Consider the following 16,046-nt stretch of genomic DNA (forward strand, 5'->3'; position numbering starts at 1 on the left):
TGGGAGAAAATGGGCGTTTATTCTGAAAACCAGAAATCAGGGAACAGGCTCTGGTATCAACTAAAAAGAGTGTTCACTGAGGCAAATTTTACATTCAGTTTAATCTAAAACAGGCAATGTCTGATCTGTTTCAACTATTGATTTACAGTGTCTACGTGTCTCATGATAATACCCAAAGTTTCTTTTTATTTTTTATTTTTTGAGTCAGAATCTCACTCTGTCACCCAGGCCTAGAGTGCAGTGGCATGCTCACAGCCACCGCAGCCTTGATCTTCCTCCTCAGCTTTCCAAGTAGTTGGAATCACAGGCATGCACCACCACACCCAGCTAATTTCTTGATTTATTGTACAGATGAGGTCTTGCCAAGTTGCCCAGGTTGATCTCAAACCCCTGGACTCAGGCAGTCCTCTCACCTCCGCCTCCCAAAGTGCTTGGATTATAGGCATGAGCCACTGTGCCCGGCTCAAGGTTTCTTTTTAATCAGCACTTAGTCTTTTCAGCATCTATTGGCATAAACCAGTGTTAGACTACATTAGTCTTTAAAAAAAAAAAAAATCCCAAACTGAACCTCTTCTATTTAGTTATAATAGCAAGTTCATGTTCACATATGACCTAACAAATGATAACAATAAGATGTGAATCTAAATTGAAAACCACAGAAGAGATTTACATTTAAGGAAATGAGTACACTTTAAGGGTTTCAAGGAGTTTCCCTTGAGTCTCTCTTATCTCTTGAAGGTCTTTTCAGAGACATGTAACTTTTTCATTTCTCACGGTCAACTGTTTTCTTCAGTACCAGCTTGTTAGATAAATTGACCTTCCAAACCAGTGGGCAAAGCCATGCTAGCACAAAAGAAGAGGGGTTACATTCCAAGGACAGTGAAGCGGGGAGAAGACGAAGAAAAAAACATGCACTTTAAGTCCAAGCAGTTTACGTTCAGCTTGGTCTTAGCCACAAAAATAAGCCTTTAAAAAAATCCTAAATAACCCAAATGGTCACTTCTTAGCCTGTTACACCTTCACGAAATAAGCTCTTACTAATTATTTGTTAAATATGAAATAGGGGCGAAGCGGTTGAGGCACCCAGCGGAAGTGAAAGCATTGACGGGAGGGAAAGTACTGCGGAAAAATGCAGAGCTGGAGTCGAGTGTACTACTCCTTGGCCAAGCGGAACCATTTCAATCGAATATCTCATGGCCTACAGGGACTTTCTGCAGTGCCTCTGAAAATTTATGCAGATCAGTCAATTGATGCTGACGTAACAGTTATAGGTTCTGGTCCTGGAAGTTATGTTGCTGCTATTAAAGCTGCCCAGTTAGGCTTCAAGACAGTCTGCGTTGAGAAAAATGAAACACTTCATGGGACATGCTTGAATGTTGGTTGTATTCCTTCTAAGGCTTTATTGAATAACTCTCATTATTACCATATGGCTCATGGAAAAGATTTTGCATCTAGAGGAATTGAAATGTCTGAAGTTCGCTTGAATTTAGAGACGATGACGGAGCAGAAGAGTACTGCAGTCAAAGCTTTAACAGGTGGAATTGCCCACTTATTCAAACAGAATAAGGTTGTTCATGTCAATGGATATGGAAAGATAACTGGCAAAAATCAGGTCACTGCTACGAAAGCCGATGGCAACACTCAGGCTATTGATACAAAGAACATTCTTATAGCTACAGGTTCAGAAGTTACCCCTTTTCCTGGAATCACGATTGATGAAGACACAATAGTGTCATCCACAGGTGCTTTATCTTTAAAAAAAGTTCCAGAAAAGATGAGTTATTGGTGCAGGAGTAATAAGTGTAGAATTGGGGTCAGTTTGGCAAAGACTTGGTGCAGATGTGACCGCAGTTGAATTTTTGGGTCACGTAGGTGGAGTTGGAATTGATACAGAGATATCTAAGAACTTTCAACACATTCTTCAAAAACAGGGGTTTAAATTTAAATTGAGTACAAAGGTTACTGGTGCTACCAAGAAGTCAGATGGAAAGATTGATGTTTCTATTGAAGCTGCTTCTGGTGGCAAAGCAGAAGTTATCACTTGTGAGGTACTCTTGGTTTGCATTGGTCAACAACCTTTTACTCAGAATTTGGGACTAGAAGAGCTTGGAATTGGGCTAGATCCCAGAGGTAGAATTCCAGTCAATACCAGATTCCAAATCAAAATTCCAAATATCTATCCCATTGTTGCTGGTCCTATGCTGGCTCACAAAGCTGAAGATGAAGGCATTATCTGCGTTGAAGGAATGGCTGGTGGCGCTGTGCACATTGACTACAATTGTGTGCCATCAGTGATTTACACACACCCTGAAATTGCTTGGGTTAGCAAGTCAGAAGAGCAAATGAAAGAAGAGGGTATTGAGTACAAAGTTGGCAAATTCCCATTTGCTCCTAACAGCAGAGCTAAGACAAATGCTGACACAGCATGGTGAAGATTCTCGGGCAGAAATCAACAGACAGAGTGCTGGGAGCACATATTCTCAGACCAGGTATTGGAGAAATGGTAAATGAAGCTGCTCTTGCTCTGAAATATGGAGCATCCTGTGAAGATATAGCTCAAGTCTGTCATGCACATCCGACCTTATCAGAAACTTTTAGAGAAGCAAACCTGGCTGCATCATTTGGCAAATCAATCAGTTTTTAAACTAGAAGATTATATATATGTTTTCTGAAATTTCCTGGGAGCTTTTGTAGAGGTCCCATTTCTGAACAGGATATGCTCACAGCTCCAAGAATTTCTAGGACAGAATTATGAAACTTTTGGAAGGTATTTAGTAGGTTTGGACAGAATGGAATACTCTCATATCTATATTTTACATATTTAATATTTTGTTTTAATGTATTAATATGCAGGATAAAAAGCTACTTATAGTAGCTTCCTAGGAAATCTTCATCAATCCATATTTTCTTGTTTATGAAAGATTCAACACCGCTGAATTTAAGTAGCTTTTTTGATACAGAAAAGTTGAGTTTACTTTTACATGGATGGAGTTGGAGTATGGTATGTGAACAGTTAAGTTTGAAGCAAGGTGATCAAGTTAATTTTCATTTGGTTTTCACATTGGAAACAAGTCAGGCCGGTAAGATTCAAATATGTATAAACTGATGTAAATAAAAAATGGTTTCTCATTTGTTTTATTTAACCCCTAAATTCTTACAGTTTAAGGGTATAACGTATGTGTTTAAGAGGTTTCATTGAGCTCTGCAAGTCTGAAGGATAGCTAGTAGCTACCTAAATTAACAGTCTATCTGCAAACTCAAATATTAAGTGGAAACTCAAATGTATTACAGTGGGGAATGAAGATTTTGAAATAAACATGTCTTAAATATTTTTTTAAAATATGAAATAGATTTGGTCTTTGGGGTAAGTTGCCTCAGAGGTACTGGAGTGTGGGTTTACAGTATCACATTCTGAAACAACAGAATTCATGAGGTTCCTTGTTCACAGATTGGCAGCGGCAGACCAGGAGAGAGTGGAAAGCGTGAATAGGAAGCAGGAAAGCCAGAATTTCTGTCCAGGAAGCAGACGCAGGCTGGGCTGACTGCAGCATTGACTATGTACAGAGGAATGGAGAGAGCTGTCAGCTCACTGCTTGCTTTAAAAATTAATTTTACCTGGGTGTGGTGACTCACACCTGCAATCCAGCACTTTGGGAGGTCAAGATGAGAGGATCTCTTGAGGCCAGGATGTTCGCGACCAGTCTGGACAACATAGCGAGACTTTCTTGCTACCAAAAAAAAAAAAAATCAGCCCAGCATGGTAGTGTGTGCCTAAAGTCTGTATGCCTGTAGTCCCAGTGACTCGGGAAGCTGAGGCAGAAGGACTGCCTGTGCTCCAGAGGTCGAGGCTGTGGTGAGTCATGAGTGTGCCACTGCACTCCAGTCTGGGTAACAAAGTGAGAACCCGACTCAAAAACATTACTTTTATTGTTAAGTAAATTTTGTTTCAAATTAAGAATACATTCCACTGCTGGGATAAGTCTTGCTAAAAAGAAGTTGCTTTTTAAAAAAAGTTTTAATGACAAAAATAATGTCAATCATGCCTTCTAGAGTTCAGGACTCTAAAATATATGGAGACACAGCAGATGGTCATAAAAACTGCCAGAGATGCAATCAGTAAGCAGGCCCCCATGTACTCAGTCTACCCGATTTGCCCTTCTGACTTTATAGTAGTCATATGCCTGCGTGTATCCTGTGTTTAACTCCCACTTATATTGAAAACATGCGGTACTTGGTCTTCTGTTTCTGTGTTAATTTTCTTGGAATAATGGCCTCCAGCTGCATCCACATTGCTGCAAAGGACACTGGGACTCCTAAAGGGAGAGGGAAGGAGAGGAGCAAGGTTGAAAACCACCTACTGGATACCATGATCACCACTGGGGTGGCCGGACTCAGTAGAAACCCAAACCTCAGCATCATGCAACATAACCAGGTAGCAAACCTGCACACAGACCCCTTGAATCTTTAAAAAAAAATTGCTAAATTCATAAACTAAAGAAATAAATAAACGACCATATGGACTGCTTGCAGCTAAAATATATTAACTCTCTTCTCCTAGCAATATTACTACAGATTCTCAAATGTTATTGACATTTTACTCAATATTTGGGTGGGGAACCATGTCCACTATGGGGGAGAGAGGGCTTGCTAGAAGCCCAAACCTCACCTGTACACAATTTACTGATGGCGAAAATTTTCACATGCACCCTGCAACTCTAAAATAAAAAAATATATAAGTGCGGGTGGTAGAGAAATTTTTTTATTTATTTTTTTTTTTGAGTTGGAGTCTCACTCTGTCGCCCAGACTGGAGTGCAGTGGCCGCTCCCGGCCACCGCAGCCTCGACCTGCTGGGCTCCGGGGCTCCTTCCGCCTCCGCCTTCCAAGTAGCCGGAATTACAGGCGCGCGCTACCACGCCTGGCTGATTTTTTGATTTATTGTAGAGATGAGGTCTATAATAATTTCTCTATATGACATGAATCTTTCACAATAAGAAATAGTCATTGCAAAGACCACACCAGATGACTGCTCAGGTCCCATTGAGCTCCGGTGTTCAATAATGTCAGTGGAACATCATATGACTATCTTGGGAGTCAACCCACCAGCTATGACATCTTTGAATGTCAGTCCCTACCAGAACCTAGAATGCTACAGGTGTGATTGCCCCATTGCTTGAACTACCTACTCCAGTGACTCTCAACCATGGCATCACAGTAGGACTACATGAAGAATTTAAAAATACCTGGATGCCTGGACTCCACTCCAGATTCGAAATCTTGGAATGTCAATCCCAGCCAGTACACAGGTCATTCTAATGTGCAACCACAGTTATGAGCCATGACCAGCCCCAGCCCACAAAATGGTGGCTTATGCCCCCCTCAGACTGTCACTGACTTACAAACTTCTTCAAATCAAGGCCCTTTGTGTCATTCCAAGAGCAATTTCAAGCACCCTTGGGCACTTTTACAAGAGCCATTTATTCACATAATTATGAGATTACAAATAATTCTTTTCTGCTCAAGTTCCCTGAGGATAACTGCTATATACTTTACTAGTTTTATTAAGCACGTGTAAGATGTACAATTTAATTTAGAACAACAAGCCATGTACAGACTAATTTAGTTGTGCTTTCCCCAATGTATATGAAATCAGTGAGCCTAAAAAATAATAGTATTTTTGTAGAAGAAGTGGAATATTTTTTACCAAAGTTACTTAAAGAGATATTTGCAATCGTCTAAAATGAGAAGTACCATGGACATCGACTTCTGGGTCACACGTTTGAGTAGATTATTCAGATGAAGCATCCCACTTAAAGCAACTAAAAATTCTGAATAAGGTATGGAATGTGTTTTCTTTAAGGCATTAAAGAGCAAACAAAATATTTGGAATTCTAAGGACAAACATTCTAAGTGAAAGAGACGTGGAAAAACAAGCAGGGCACTGAAACTTTTTTGCCCTGAGGGCACTTGCCAAATTCATGAACTTTCCCTTCAGTTTAATTGACATTCCATAGCATGGGATAGAGAGGTCAAAACCCAGGACTTGTCCAAGGTTGGAAGACCTCATCTCTATATAGATGGGACCTCTGAGAACTTCAACTTCAGGGCTGAGGACAAGCCAAAGGGACATACCTCACTCCTCACTATCAGGAGACTGCAAAAAAGAAAAGAAAAAAAATGCCCCAGAATATCTAAGAAGATGTGACCATAAGCCAGACCCCCTGTAAAGTTGCAGCCCAGATTTACATTACTTGGAAGAAAGAAACTGAATAATCCCATTATCATTTAAAGAAAATCTTCCCACAATGGAAACTCCAGGCCTACATATTTTTGTTGGCAGTTTCTACCAGTCAGGAAAGGCTAGCTTTCTGAAATGTCTTTAAACAGAGGCTAGCTTTCTGAAATGTCTTTAAACAGAATGATAAATGCCCAGGAAATTAAGCACTTTGGACATTTATCTGTAATAAGGCAAAGATCCACAAATGAGTATTTATTTAAATGAATCCCTTTTTGAAGAACAGAGATAGAGAAAAATGCCCAGGACACAATTATGCCTCAGCACTCTAGGTCAAAAGTAGATCTGAGGTCAGCAAACTCCATCCCACAGGCCACACCTGTCACTGTTTGTTTTTGCAAACAAAGTTTACTTGGAACACAGACATGCCCAGTTGTTCACATACAATCTGTGGCCGCACTCCAGCAACAAAATTGAATAGTTGTGATGGAGACCATATTTTTTTCTTGACATTTACAGAAAGTTTTCTAATCTGTGCAGAGAGGATCATTCTTCCATCACCTATGGGTTGAGGCCTCTGAAAGAATGAAAATAAGAGAAAGAACTACATAGTAAAGAAAATGGTAAACCAAGGTAGAGCTTTCAATAACAAGAGAGTAATTGAAAGAAGACAGAGTGGTGGCTCACGCCTGTAATCCCAGCACTTTGGGAGACCCAGGCAAGAGGATGGCTTAAGCCCAAGAGTTTGAGACTAGTTGGGCAACATAGAACTCGTCTCTACAAATTTTTGTTTTCGTTTTTTTTTTTTAATTAGCTGGGTGTGGTGGTGTGTACCTGTAGTCCCAGCCACAGAGGCTGAGGTTGGAGGACCTCTTCAGCCCAGGAGTTCAAGGTTGCAGTGAGTCATGATTGTGCCACAACATTCCAGCCTGGGCAATAGAGTGAGACCCTGTCTCATAAAAAAAGAAAGAAAAGGAAAGGAAAAGAAGACAGAGTGGGGTAAAAGACTGAAGAATGAGACCTTGAACTCAATATGTCAGACTTCCCCCGAACTCAGTGGATTCCCCACCTGTGATTCTTTGGGTTGTCTTCTGTGGGCCTGATGACAATAGGGACCCTCTTAGCTGTTGAGACATCTAAATGAAATTGAGTTAAAAGTTCATGTTTTATTAAATTGCCTTAGACTTGGGCATTTGATTATTATAGGGAAGCTGAGTCAATCTGATTACATAGCAAACACGGTACTAAGCACAGTGTTTTACAACAGCCCTGTGAAGTAGGTAGGATTATTCCCACTTGATGGTATAGAAACTAGCTAGCAAATGGCAGAGCCAAATTTCACAACCAATCAAATTTGTATGACCTTAAAGTCTTTTAAAAAGTCTTTGCAAGATTGCTGCATGGAGGTGGGTTGAAGCTGTCTTGGTTGCATAGAATGATCATAACTGATGCCAAGGTCAGACATTGTGAAATGTGTCCTTACTACATCTGTGATATAATTAAATGTTTTATAAATAGCCAAAGTCTGACCACCTAGAGACATTGTAATATGCTATCTTTTTCCTAGTATAATCTCTCGTAACTTATAGCTTTGAATATACTGAATATACCTCTTTAAAAAAAAAAAAGAAGCACTATTAGCTCCACATAAAACTTCCTTCCACCTCCACCATTAGTCTTCCTTAATAAAAGCAAATAAATAAAAAATAAAGTTTTTACTGTTAGTGAGTGGGAACAGGTTATGTAATTATGCCTATTATGAACATAAACAGACACACACGCACACACACACACACACACGCACACACACACACACACAAAGTGCCTTTCTATGGTGAAGGGACGAGCGAAGGGCGTTTTAAAAAGGATGGCCTATTTAATGACCTGCGTGCCGAGAAGGATTGTCATCGTCAACAGGGGCAAGAGCAGGGGTGCTGAGTAGAGCAGTCATGAATGGAAATAAGAGGATGAGCCATCAGTGGGAAGTCATAAATCTGTTATTAGAAGTTCAGAATAATTCAAGAGAGGCAAAAGATTAAAAAGTCTAAATAATATGAAGAGTCATGGAAACAAGATGCTTCTTCGGCTATGATAATGTATCAATCGAGGTCCAATCAGGAGACAGGAAAAAAAAAAACAAAAAACCAGGCATCTGAAGACAAGGTTTAAAATAAAAAATGATGTGCCTTAACAGAGACTTGAACTCATAAAGGATTGGCAGGCTAGCAGGCTCTGAGACTGGCTTTTCTCTGGCTTGAGCTAATAAGTTAACCTGTTATTATTTCATGGATGCTGGCAGAAGATATCCATGGGTCAAAGGCAAAAGATGTTATTACTCAGGGTACAAAATGGAGATACCTTGTTGGGGCAATTCCCCTTGCACCCAAGTCCTGCAGGAACAACACAGAGGATCTCAGATAGGAATCCATTGAGCCTGGGGAATCCACTGCTTTTATAGAAAGTGGGAGGCAATCCTGCTCTTTGGCCTCAAGGCTTCTCACTGCACACACAATCCGAGAAATGGCCCAGGTAAACAGCAATGGGAAGGGGCACTCAGGACCTGGGGCTCAGTGCCATTTCTCTTCCTCCTGCAGCGTATCAACCACCCTTTGGTATCAAAACTTAGCCTTGCACCAGCTGACAAATGAGAAAGGGGCTCGTATCCATTTTCACAGAGCAAGTAGTAAAGACTGGATTTGGAGATGGGAAGCAGTAACTTGAAAATTGGAGTATATGATCATCAGCAGTAACAGGCGCAGCTGAATTAAGATATGGTCTGAATATATGGAAGAAAAGGAAGAGTGATCCGATTCACTTTAACAGATGAGTGTGTGTGTGTGTGCACACACGTGTGTGTGTGATCTCCACTATGTGCTGAGAGCTAAAGCAACTAAAAGACATGGGGAAAGCATCTACTCAAATATTTCAATCATTTAAAATTTATCTTTAAAAATCATTTTCCTGTGGTACATATACATGATGGAATATTACACAGCCATAAAGAAGGACAAAATTATGAACTTTGCAGCAACTTGGATGGATTTAGAGTCTATCATGCTCAGTGATCTATCACAGAAACAAAGAACTGAGTACCACATGTTCTCACTCATAAGCAGACCTTGAACAATTATCACAGTACTATGAGAAAGGGATTGATAGTAGTGGGAAACTGCCAGGGGAGGGGGGGGCACACCTCATCAACAAGGGTACCTGCATAATGAACGTTTGTATACCTAACCTGCATTGTACGCTACATCTTTAAAAAATTTTTTTTAATTTTTTAATCATTTTCCGTGGGGGGTGGGGGTGACACAACATCAATAAGCGTATCTAATCTCAAACCAGGCAAAGTGGGGATGAAAAGGAGGCCCAAACTTTACCTGTATGATGACCACTTGTATACCTAATCCTGAATTGTACCCCATATCTTTAAAATTAAAAAAAATCATTTTCCTTCCTTAATAATTCAATCATAAAGCTATGAGGTAGAGTACAGCAAGGGTGGCATCTCCAGTAGTGTCCAGAGGAGCCAGCTTGGGGTATGGGAGTTTGAGAAGGATGAGGAGGGTATCCTGAAGGGGGTGGCCCAGCACAGGGGGACCCCGTCAGGGTAAGGGGAGTGTCCACTCAGGAGGACAGCTGACGTGGACTGTCAGAACCTGAGCAGGATGGGAAGGTGTCCCTGTGAGGACAGCGGGAGGTGAGGCAGCCCCTGCAGGGAAGGGAGAGCACCTGGGTGCATGATGAGGGGATTTTAGAGCCCAAGCAGTGTAAGGACATCCACAAGGGTGAATAGCCTGGAATGGGAGTCAGAGGCCAAGGGAGAGGTGGGTGTCTGGGCAGAGACAGGTGTGGTAGAAGGAATTGGAAACTGTTTCCACCTAAGGGGTTGATCAAATTAGTAATTATAGTAAGGAAAATGAAAGACAAGGTTTTCACTGTTAGAGAAGGGAGTTACAAATACAGAAAAGGAAGGAAAAACTATGATGAACACTGTGGTATTGAATTTATCTACTGATGTAAACTCATGGTTGTCAGAATGGATTGGTGGGGCATGGTGGCTCACGTATGTAATCCCAGCACTTTGGGAGGCTGAAGTGGAAGGATTACTTGAGCCCCAGAGTTCCAGATCATCCTGGGCAACATAGTGAGACCTCGTCTCTGCAAAAAAAAAAAAATTAGCCAGGTGTGGTGGCACAGACCTGTAATCCCAGCTGAGACAGGAGATCACCTGAGCCCAGGAGGTCAAGGCTGTGGTGAGCTATGATTGTGTCACTGCACTCCAGCCTAGGTGACAGAGTGAGACTATGACTCAAAAAAAAAAAAAAAAAAAAAGAGAGAGAGAGAAATGGACTGGATGACAGATAGATATTCTCTAGCACTGTCTACTGAGAAAGCCTGGGAATTGCAATGACCACAACTTATATCCAGATCTTAGCATCTAAATACCATTTTCTGCCAAAGAGAAGGAAAGATCTGGGAGAAATGGCTGATTCCAGAGTTGGGGCAGGGAAACCTGGAGCATCTCATTGTGCCAAAAAATGAGGTTGTGCTCAAAGAATGATAAAGAAATATCAAAAGGACAGAGGGGCCAGCTTGGATGGGCTTCCACCGGCCGAACTGGAGACAACTTACGCATAAAAATGACATCAATGAGCCATAACCCATTGAATAAAATAGGACCCTGTACAGATATAAACCAACACATAAGTAGAAAGTTTGATGAGGAACAAGATGTTTACATAATTTTATAATACCTCCCCCCAAAATATTTATCTATTCCAAATATCAAAGAGTAACTTTACAGTTGGGAAGCCTAGCAGACATCACCTTAATCAAGCGATCAAAAGTGAACATCAGCAATATTCAAATGGAAACCTTATGCCTAAACTATGGAGACAGAAAAATGATAGGTGGAGCCAGGGAGAGGGGAGAGGGAGGGGTGACTAGGTGAAGCATAGAGGCTGTTTAGGGCAGTGAAGTTATCCTGTATGGTACTCAGTGGTGGATACATATCATCAAACAAATTGTCCAAACCTGCAGCACGTACAACACCCGCAGTGAGTTCACACACAGACTGTGGACCTGGGTGATGATGTGTCGATGCAGGCACATCAGTTGTGAGAAACAGACGGCTCTGGTGGGTGATGTTGGTGATGGGAGAGGCCGTGCTTGTGTGGGGCAGGAGGTGGAGGCCATCCTAAGGGAACTCTGTCTTTTCTGCCCAATTTTTCTGTGAACATAAAACTGCTCTTCAAAAGAAAAAATCTAGGCTGGGCATACTGGCTCACGCCTGTAATCCCAGCACTTTGGGAGGCCGAGGTGGGAGAACTGCTTGAGCCCAGGAGTCCAAGATCAGCCTGGGCAACATAGCAAGACCTAGTCTCTACAAAAAAAAATCCAAAACTTAGCTGGGTATGGTGGCACACACCTGTCATCCCAGCTACTTGGGAGGCTAAGGTGAAAGGATCACCTGAGCTCAGAAGGTTAAGGCTGTGTGAGCTGTGATCGTGTCACTGCACTCCAGCCTGGGAGGCAGAATGAGACACTGACTTAAAAAAAAAAAAAAACTGGCCAGGTGTGGTGGCACGTGCCTGTGTTTCCATCTACTTGGAAGGCTGAGGCAGAGGGATGGCCTCACCTCAGCAGGTAGAGGCTGAAGTGGTCGTGAATGTACACTCCAGACTGGGCAACAGAGTGAGACCTTGACTCAAAACAAAAATTATGCCACATTATAGGATACAGTGATAATACGGCATCACTTCTGTGATGGTCCTGCCAAAGATTCATAATCTGAATCTAATCATGAGAAAATACAAGACAAACTAAAATGGAGGGTCGTTCTACAAAATAACTAGCTTGGCATTTTCAAATGTGTTAGGGTGCAAGAGTTGAGGAAAGACTGAGTCACTGTTTTAAATTGAAAACAATAGAAGCATGACAACTAAATGCAGGGCTTATCCAGACCAAATCCCTTCACTATAAAGGACATTATAGAGACCGCTGTCAAAACTTGAATGATCCCCTACATTAGGTCATAGGAGTGTATCGATGTTAAATTCCTAATTTGTATAGTTTGATGATGGTTTTGTAGATGAGTGTCTTTGCAGAAAATATAAACTACTCCTGGGTGATGGGCCATCATGCTGGCAACAAACAATTCAGGAAAAAAAAACATATTTAATATATATAATATATATATAAACATATATATGGGCCCATTTCCAGGCTTGACACATGTTCTCTGTGTCCTAAGCTCACTCCTTCCAGCATTCCACAGAGCAAACCTCAAATGTGTAAGAAACGTCAGTGGAGCTGAAAATCATCTACAAATAATTGATGATTGAAAGAGGCACATCTGACCTCAGGAGTGCCCATGAAGATCTTCCACATATTACCCATCAGCTCTTCATCCCAGGGGTCTGAGATAAATTTCATGAAAATGATCCGTTGTGATATTGCAAATGAGGCAGACAAATTCCATTTTCCATTTCCTCCTTTCGGGAAATCCTTAGAAGCAATTGATACCCTTCCCTGTGGAAGAGAGAAGAGGATATGAACGAAGCCTTGAAATGAAACCCGAGACCATCACCATTACCATTTTTATGAGTTTAAGGTGATATGGACATTAAAATGTCTTGCCAATGTTGGGCCCAATGAAGGGAAGAGCTTATTTTTCAGACAGTTACACTTTCCAGGGCAGAGGAAGAGTGAAAAGGACACAGAGTCAAAGGGGGTGAGAAGATGAACAGACATGTTTAAGTTTAAAGTTAAGGAAACACTCAGGAGAACCAGGAACAGGTTCGTTTATGCTGAATACTCTATTTCCCTGACCTATCTTCTACCTGTCCCATTTAAATACATCTCGATTCTGACCTATATTAAACCTTTTACGGCCTCACTCTCTCAGTCATTATTTCTTAGTCTTAAGGGTTTTGAGACTGGCAGCAGCCACAGTTTGACTATATACAAGTTTTTTGGTTTTTGTTTTCTTTTACTATTGACACATGAGAGAGTCATACCTCTTTTATTTATTTATTTATTTATTTATTTATTTATTTATTTATTTTTTGAGTCAGGGTCTCACTTTGTTGCCCAGGCTAGAGTGGAGTGCTGGAACTACAGGCACACACCACCATGCCCGTATAATTTTTTTTTTTTTTTTTTTTTTTTTTTTTTTGTAGAGATGAGATCTTGCTATGTTGCCCAGGCTGGTCTTGAACTCCTGAGCTCAAGTGATCCTGCCGCCTCAGCCTACCAAACTGCTGGGATTACACATGAGCCACTGTGCCATGCCCTCATATCTCATTTAGAATTAGTGGGCAAAAAGAAACATCTTGTTTTCTAAGTCTTTCTTTGAAAGTATTGTTTTCACAATTCTTGTAACCAACATTACCCTATAAAATATTTTCACCCCTGAGCCATCACCACTCATAACTATCTCCACTGTTCTGTTATGCAACATCTGAATCGTGACAGAGAAATTAGAAAAATAAAACGTCTGAGTCACAAATAAAACTTAAATACAGTATATTCAAACTGCACATTTTATAAGAATTTCCTTTCCCTTTTCTCAAGAAATATTTAGGGAAATATGGGGAGTTTCTTTGGGAAGTTCAGTCTTTTTGGAAGGGAATATTTTCTTCTCTTAAAAGTCTCATGTCTGGTGGCCCATGTCTGTAATCCCAGTACTTAGGGAGGCTGAGGTGGAAGGACTGCTATTTCTATTTTATGTAGGTTCTATTTATGTAACAATTATAGAGATGAAGAACAGATTAGTGGTTGTCAGTGGTTAGAGATGGTGGAAAGGTGATTGTGACTATAACACGATGTCATGAGTGAAACTTGTGAGGATGACACAATAGAGTATCTTGATTGTGATACAAGGATACAGATGTGTTTAAATTGCATAAAGCTAGGCAACCCCCTTGGGTCCTCTCCCACTGTAGGAGCTTTTCTGATCTCTCAATAAATCCTGCTTTCTAAAAAAACAAAAACTTTTCATAAAGCTACACACACGTGCGCACACACACAAGTGCATATGTAACTGGTGAAATCTGAATAAATGGTATGGGTTGAATTCTTAGTTCTGATATTATACTATAGTCGTATAAGATTAGTTAACATTTGGGAGGTTGGGGAAGGATACATGGGAATTTCCTGTACATTTCTTTGCAACCTCCTATAAACCTTTCATTATTTCACAGGAAAAAAAGAAGCCCATGTACAAGCATTAAACTTTACATTTAAGGCTGGGCACGATGGCTCACATCTGTAATCCCAGCACTTTGGGAGGCTGAGGCAGGAGGATCGCTTGAGCCCAGGAGTTCCAGACCAGCCTGGACAACATAGTGAGACCTCGTCTCTACTATGTTTAAAATTTTAAAATTCCCTGGGTGTCATGGTGTGTGCCTGTAGTCCCAGCTACTCGGGAGGCTGAGGTAGAAGGATCACCCGAGGAGGTCAAGGCTGCAGTGAGCCATGATTGTGCCCCTGCGCTCCAACTGGGTGACCAGAGACTTGGGGCGGTGGGGGGGAGCAGGGAGGAAATTGCTAGCTTTTGGGATATATGACAACCACTCCTTCTGTACTGCCATGGCAAAATGACAGCATTTCTTATAAATTGCATAATTTTAATACATTGACCAGGAAGATCAAAAATGTGTTCTGTATTCAGAGCTAGCCTTAGGATTTCAAAGGCTGACACAACCCAAATGTGCTGAGGTCTCAGCTCTGTTACACCTGCCGTCCTCCTAAAGGCATGGGTACCACTTAGAAGGAATCTAAAGGCAGGTCTCAGCCTCTGACTGTCTCACCCTCGTAAGGCTGATCCCGTGTGTTTATCACAGAATGTGGCAGTTCATCAGTTACATACTTGCCCACCATTTTCACTCTTTCAGAAGACTGTTTCTCGAATAAAACCAGCTTTCCTGGATTCAAAATATATCAATTTCTTGGCATTTTTAAATACCACAAGAAGAGTATCTTTCTGTCTTTTTAAGTTATTAAATAAAAATCGCATGTTGTGATGTATTTTCAAGAAAAAACCTGAAGTCTCTATCTCCTTGTGACACTTTTCACATCTCTTATGCTGATTTTTCCTGTTCTCTTATTTTCTCAAGTTTCTCCCTTCTCTTTGGCATGTTTATCCTGTGTCCTCATAGAGAAAACAGCATCTTCCGTTTTCTAGCTTCATAGGACATGGACAGAAGTTTCAAAGTCTCTAACATGAATGATTGGGACCAAGGCTATCCTTTGGTTCCCCAGTGAAGACATAAGCACAGAGTTAAAAAAAATTTTTTTTTTAGTTAGAGTCTTACCCCACATCCAGGCATGAGTGCAGTGCCATGCTCATGGCCACTGCAGCCTCAACCTGCTGGGCTCAGGCGATCCTTCCGCCTCAGCCTTCCAAGTAGCTGGAACTACAGGCACACACCACCGCGCCTGGCTAATTTTTTGATTTATTGTAGAGATGAGGTCTCACCAAGTTGCCTAGGCTGGTCTTGAACCCGTGGACTCAGGCAATCCTCTGAGATTGGCCTTCCAAAGTGCCGGGATTATAGGCATGAACCACTGCACCTGGCCTAAGCACAGAGTTTTAAAGAAATTCAAAGGCCTAAACTACCACTTCTATCCAGTTCCAAAACATTTTCATCACCCCAAAAGAAACACTTTCTATTTCTTCCTCCCCCTAGACCCTGGCACACACCCATTTGCTTTCTCCTATAAATATACCTATTCTGAATATGTCATGTAAGTGAATGATACAAAAGGTGATCCTTTGTGAAAAGCTTCTTTCACTTAGCATGTTTT

General features: G+C 41.2%; 2 protein-coding genes across 2 annotated transcripts in view; both read left to right on the forward strand.

Annotated features, from left to right (window-relative positions):
• KLHL5 (kelch like family member 5) overlaps positions 1 to 3,589 on the forward strand; it is a 51,805-nt gene extending 48,216 nt beyond the window's left edge. The window contains exon 10 of the mRNA XM_008055366.1: positions 3,449 to 3,589. Coding sequence (XP_008053557.1) covers positions 3,449 to 3,490 — 42 coding nt within the window. The 3' untranslated portion in view covers positions 3,491 to 3,589. The remainder of the gene's footprint in view (positions 1 to 3,448) is intronic.
• On the forward strand, positions 1,089 to 3,111 carry LOC103257676 (dihydrolipoyl dehydrogenase, mitochondrial-like). The gene is given in 4 exon segments (XM_008055364.2): positions 1,089 to 1,330; positions 1,397 to 1,776; positions 1,778 to 2,421; positions 2,424 to 3,111. Coding segments are annotated over 4 exon segments (1,446 nt in total). The 5' UTR covers positions 1,089 to 1,129; the 3' UTR covers positions 2,645 to 3,111.
• Positions 3,590 to 16,046: the final 12,457 nt, after the last annotated feature.

Source organism: Carlito syrichta, unplaced genomic scaffold (assembly GCF_000164805.1).
Source record: "Carlito syrichta isolate Samal-C Ts95f unplaced genomic scaffold, Tarsius_syrichta-2.0.1 Scaffold301835, whole genome shotgun sequence".
NCBI lineage: Eukaryota > Metazoa > Chordata > Mammalia > Primates > Tarsiidae > Carlito > Carlito syrichta.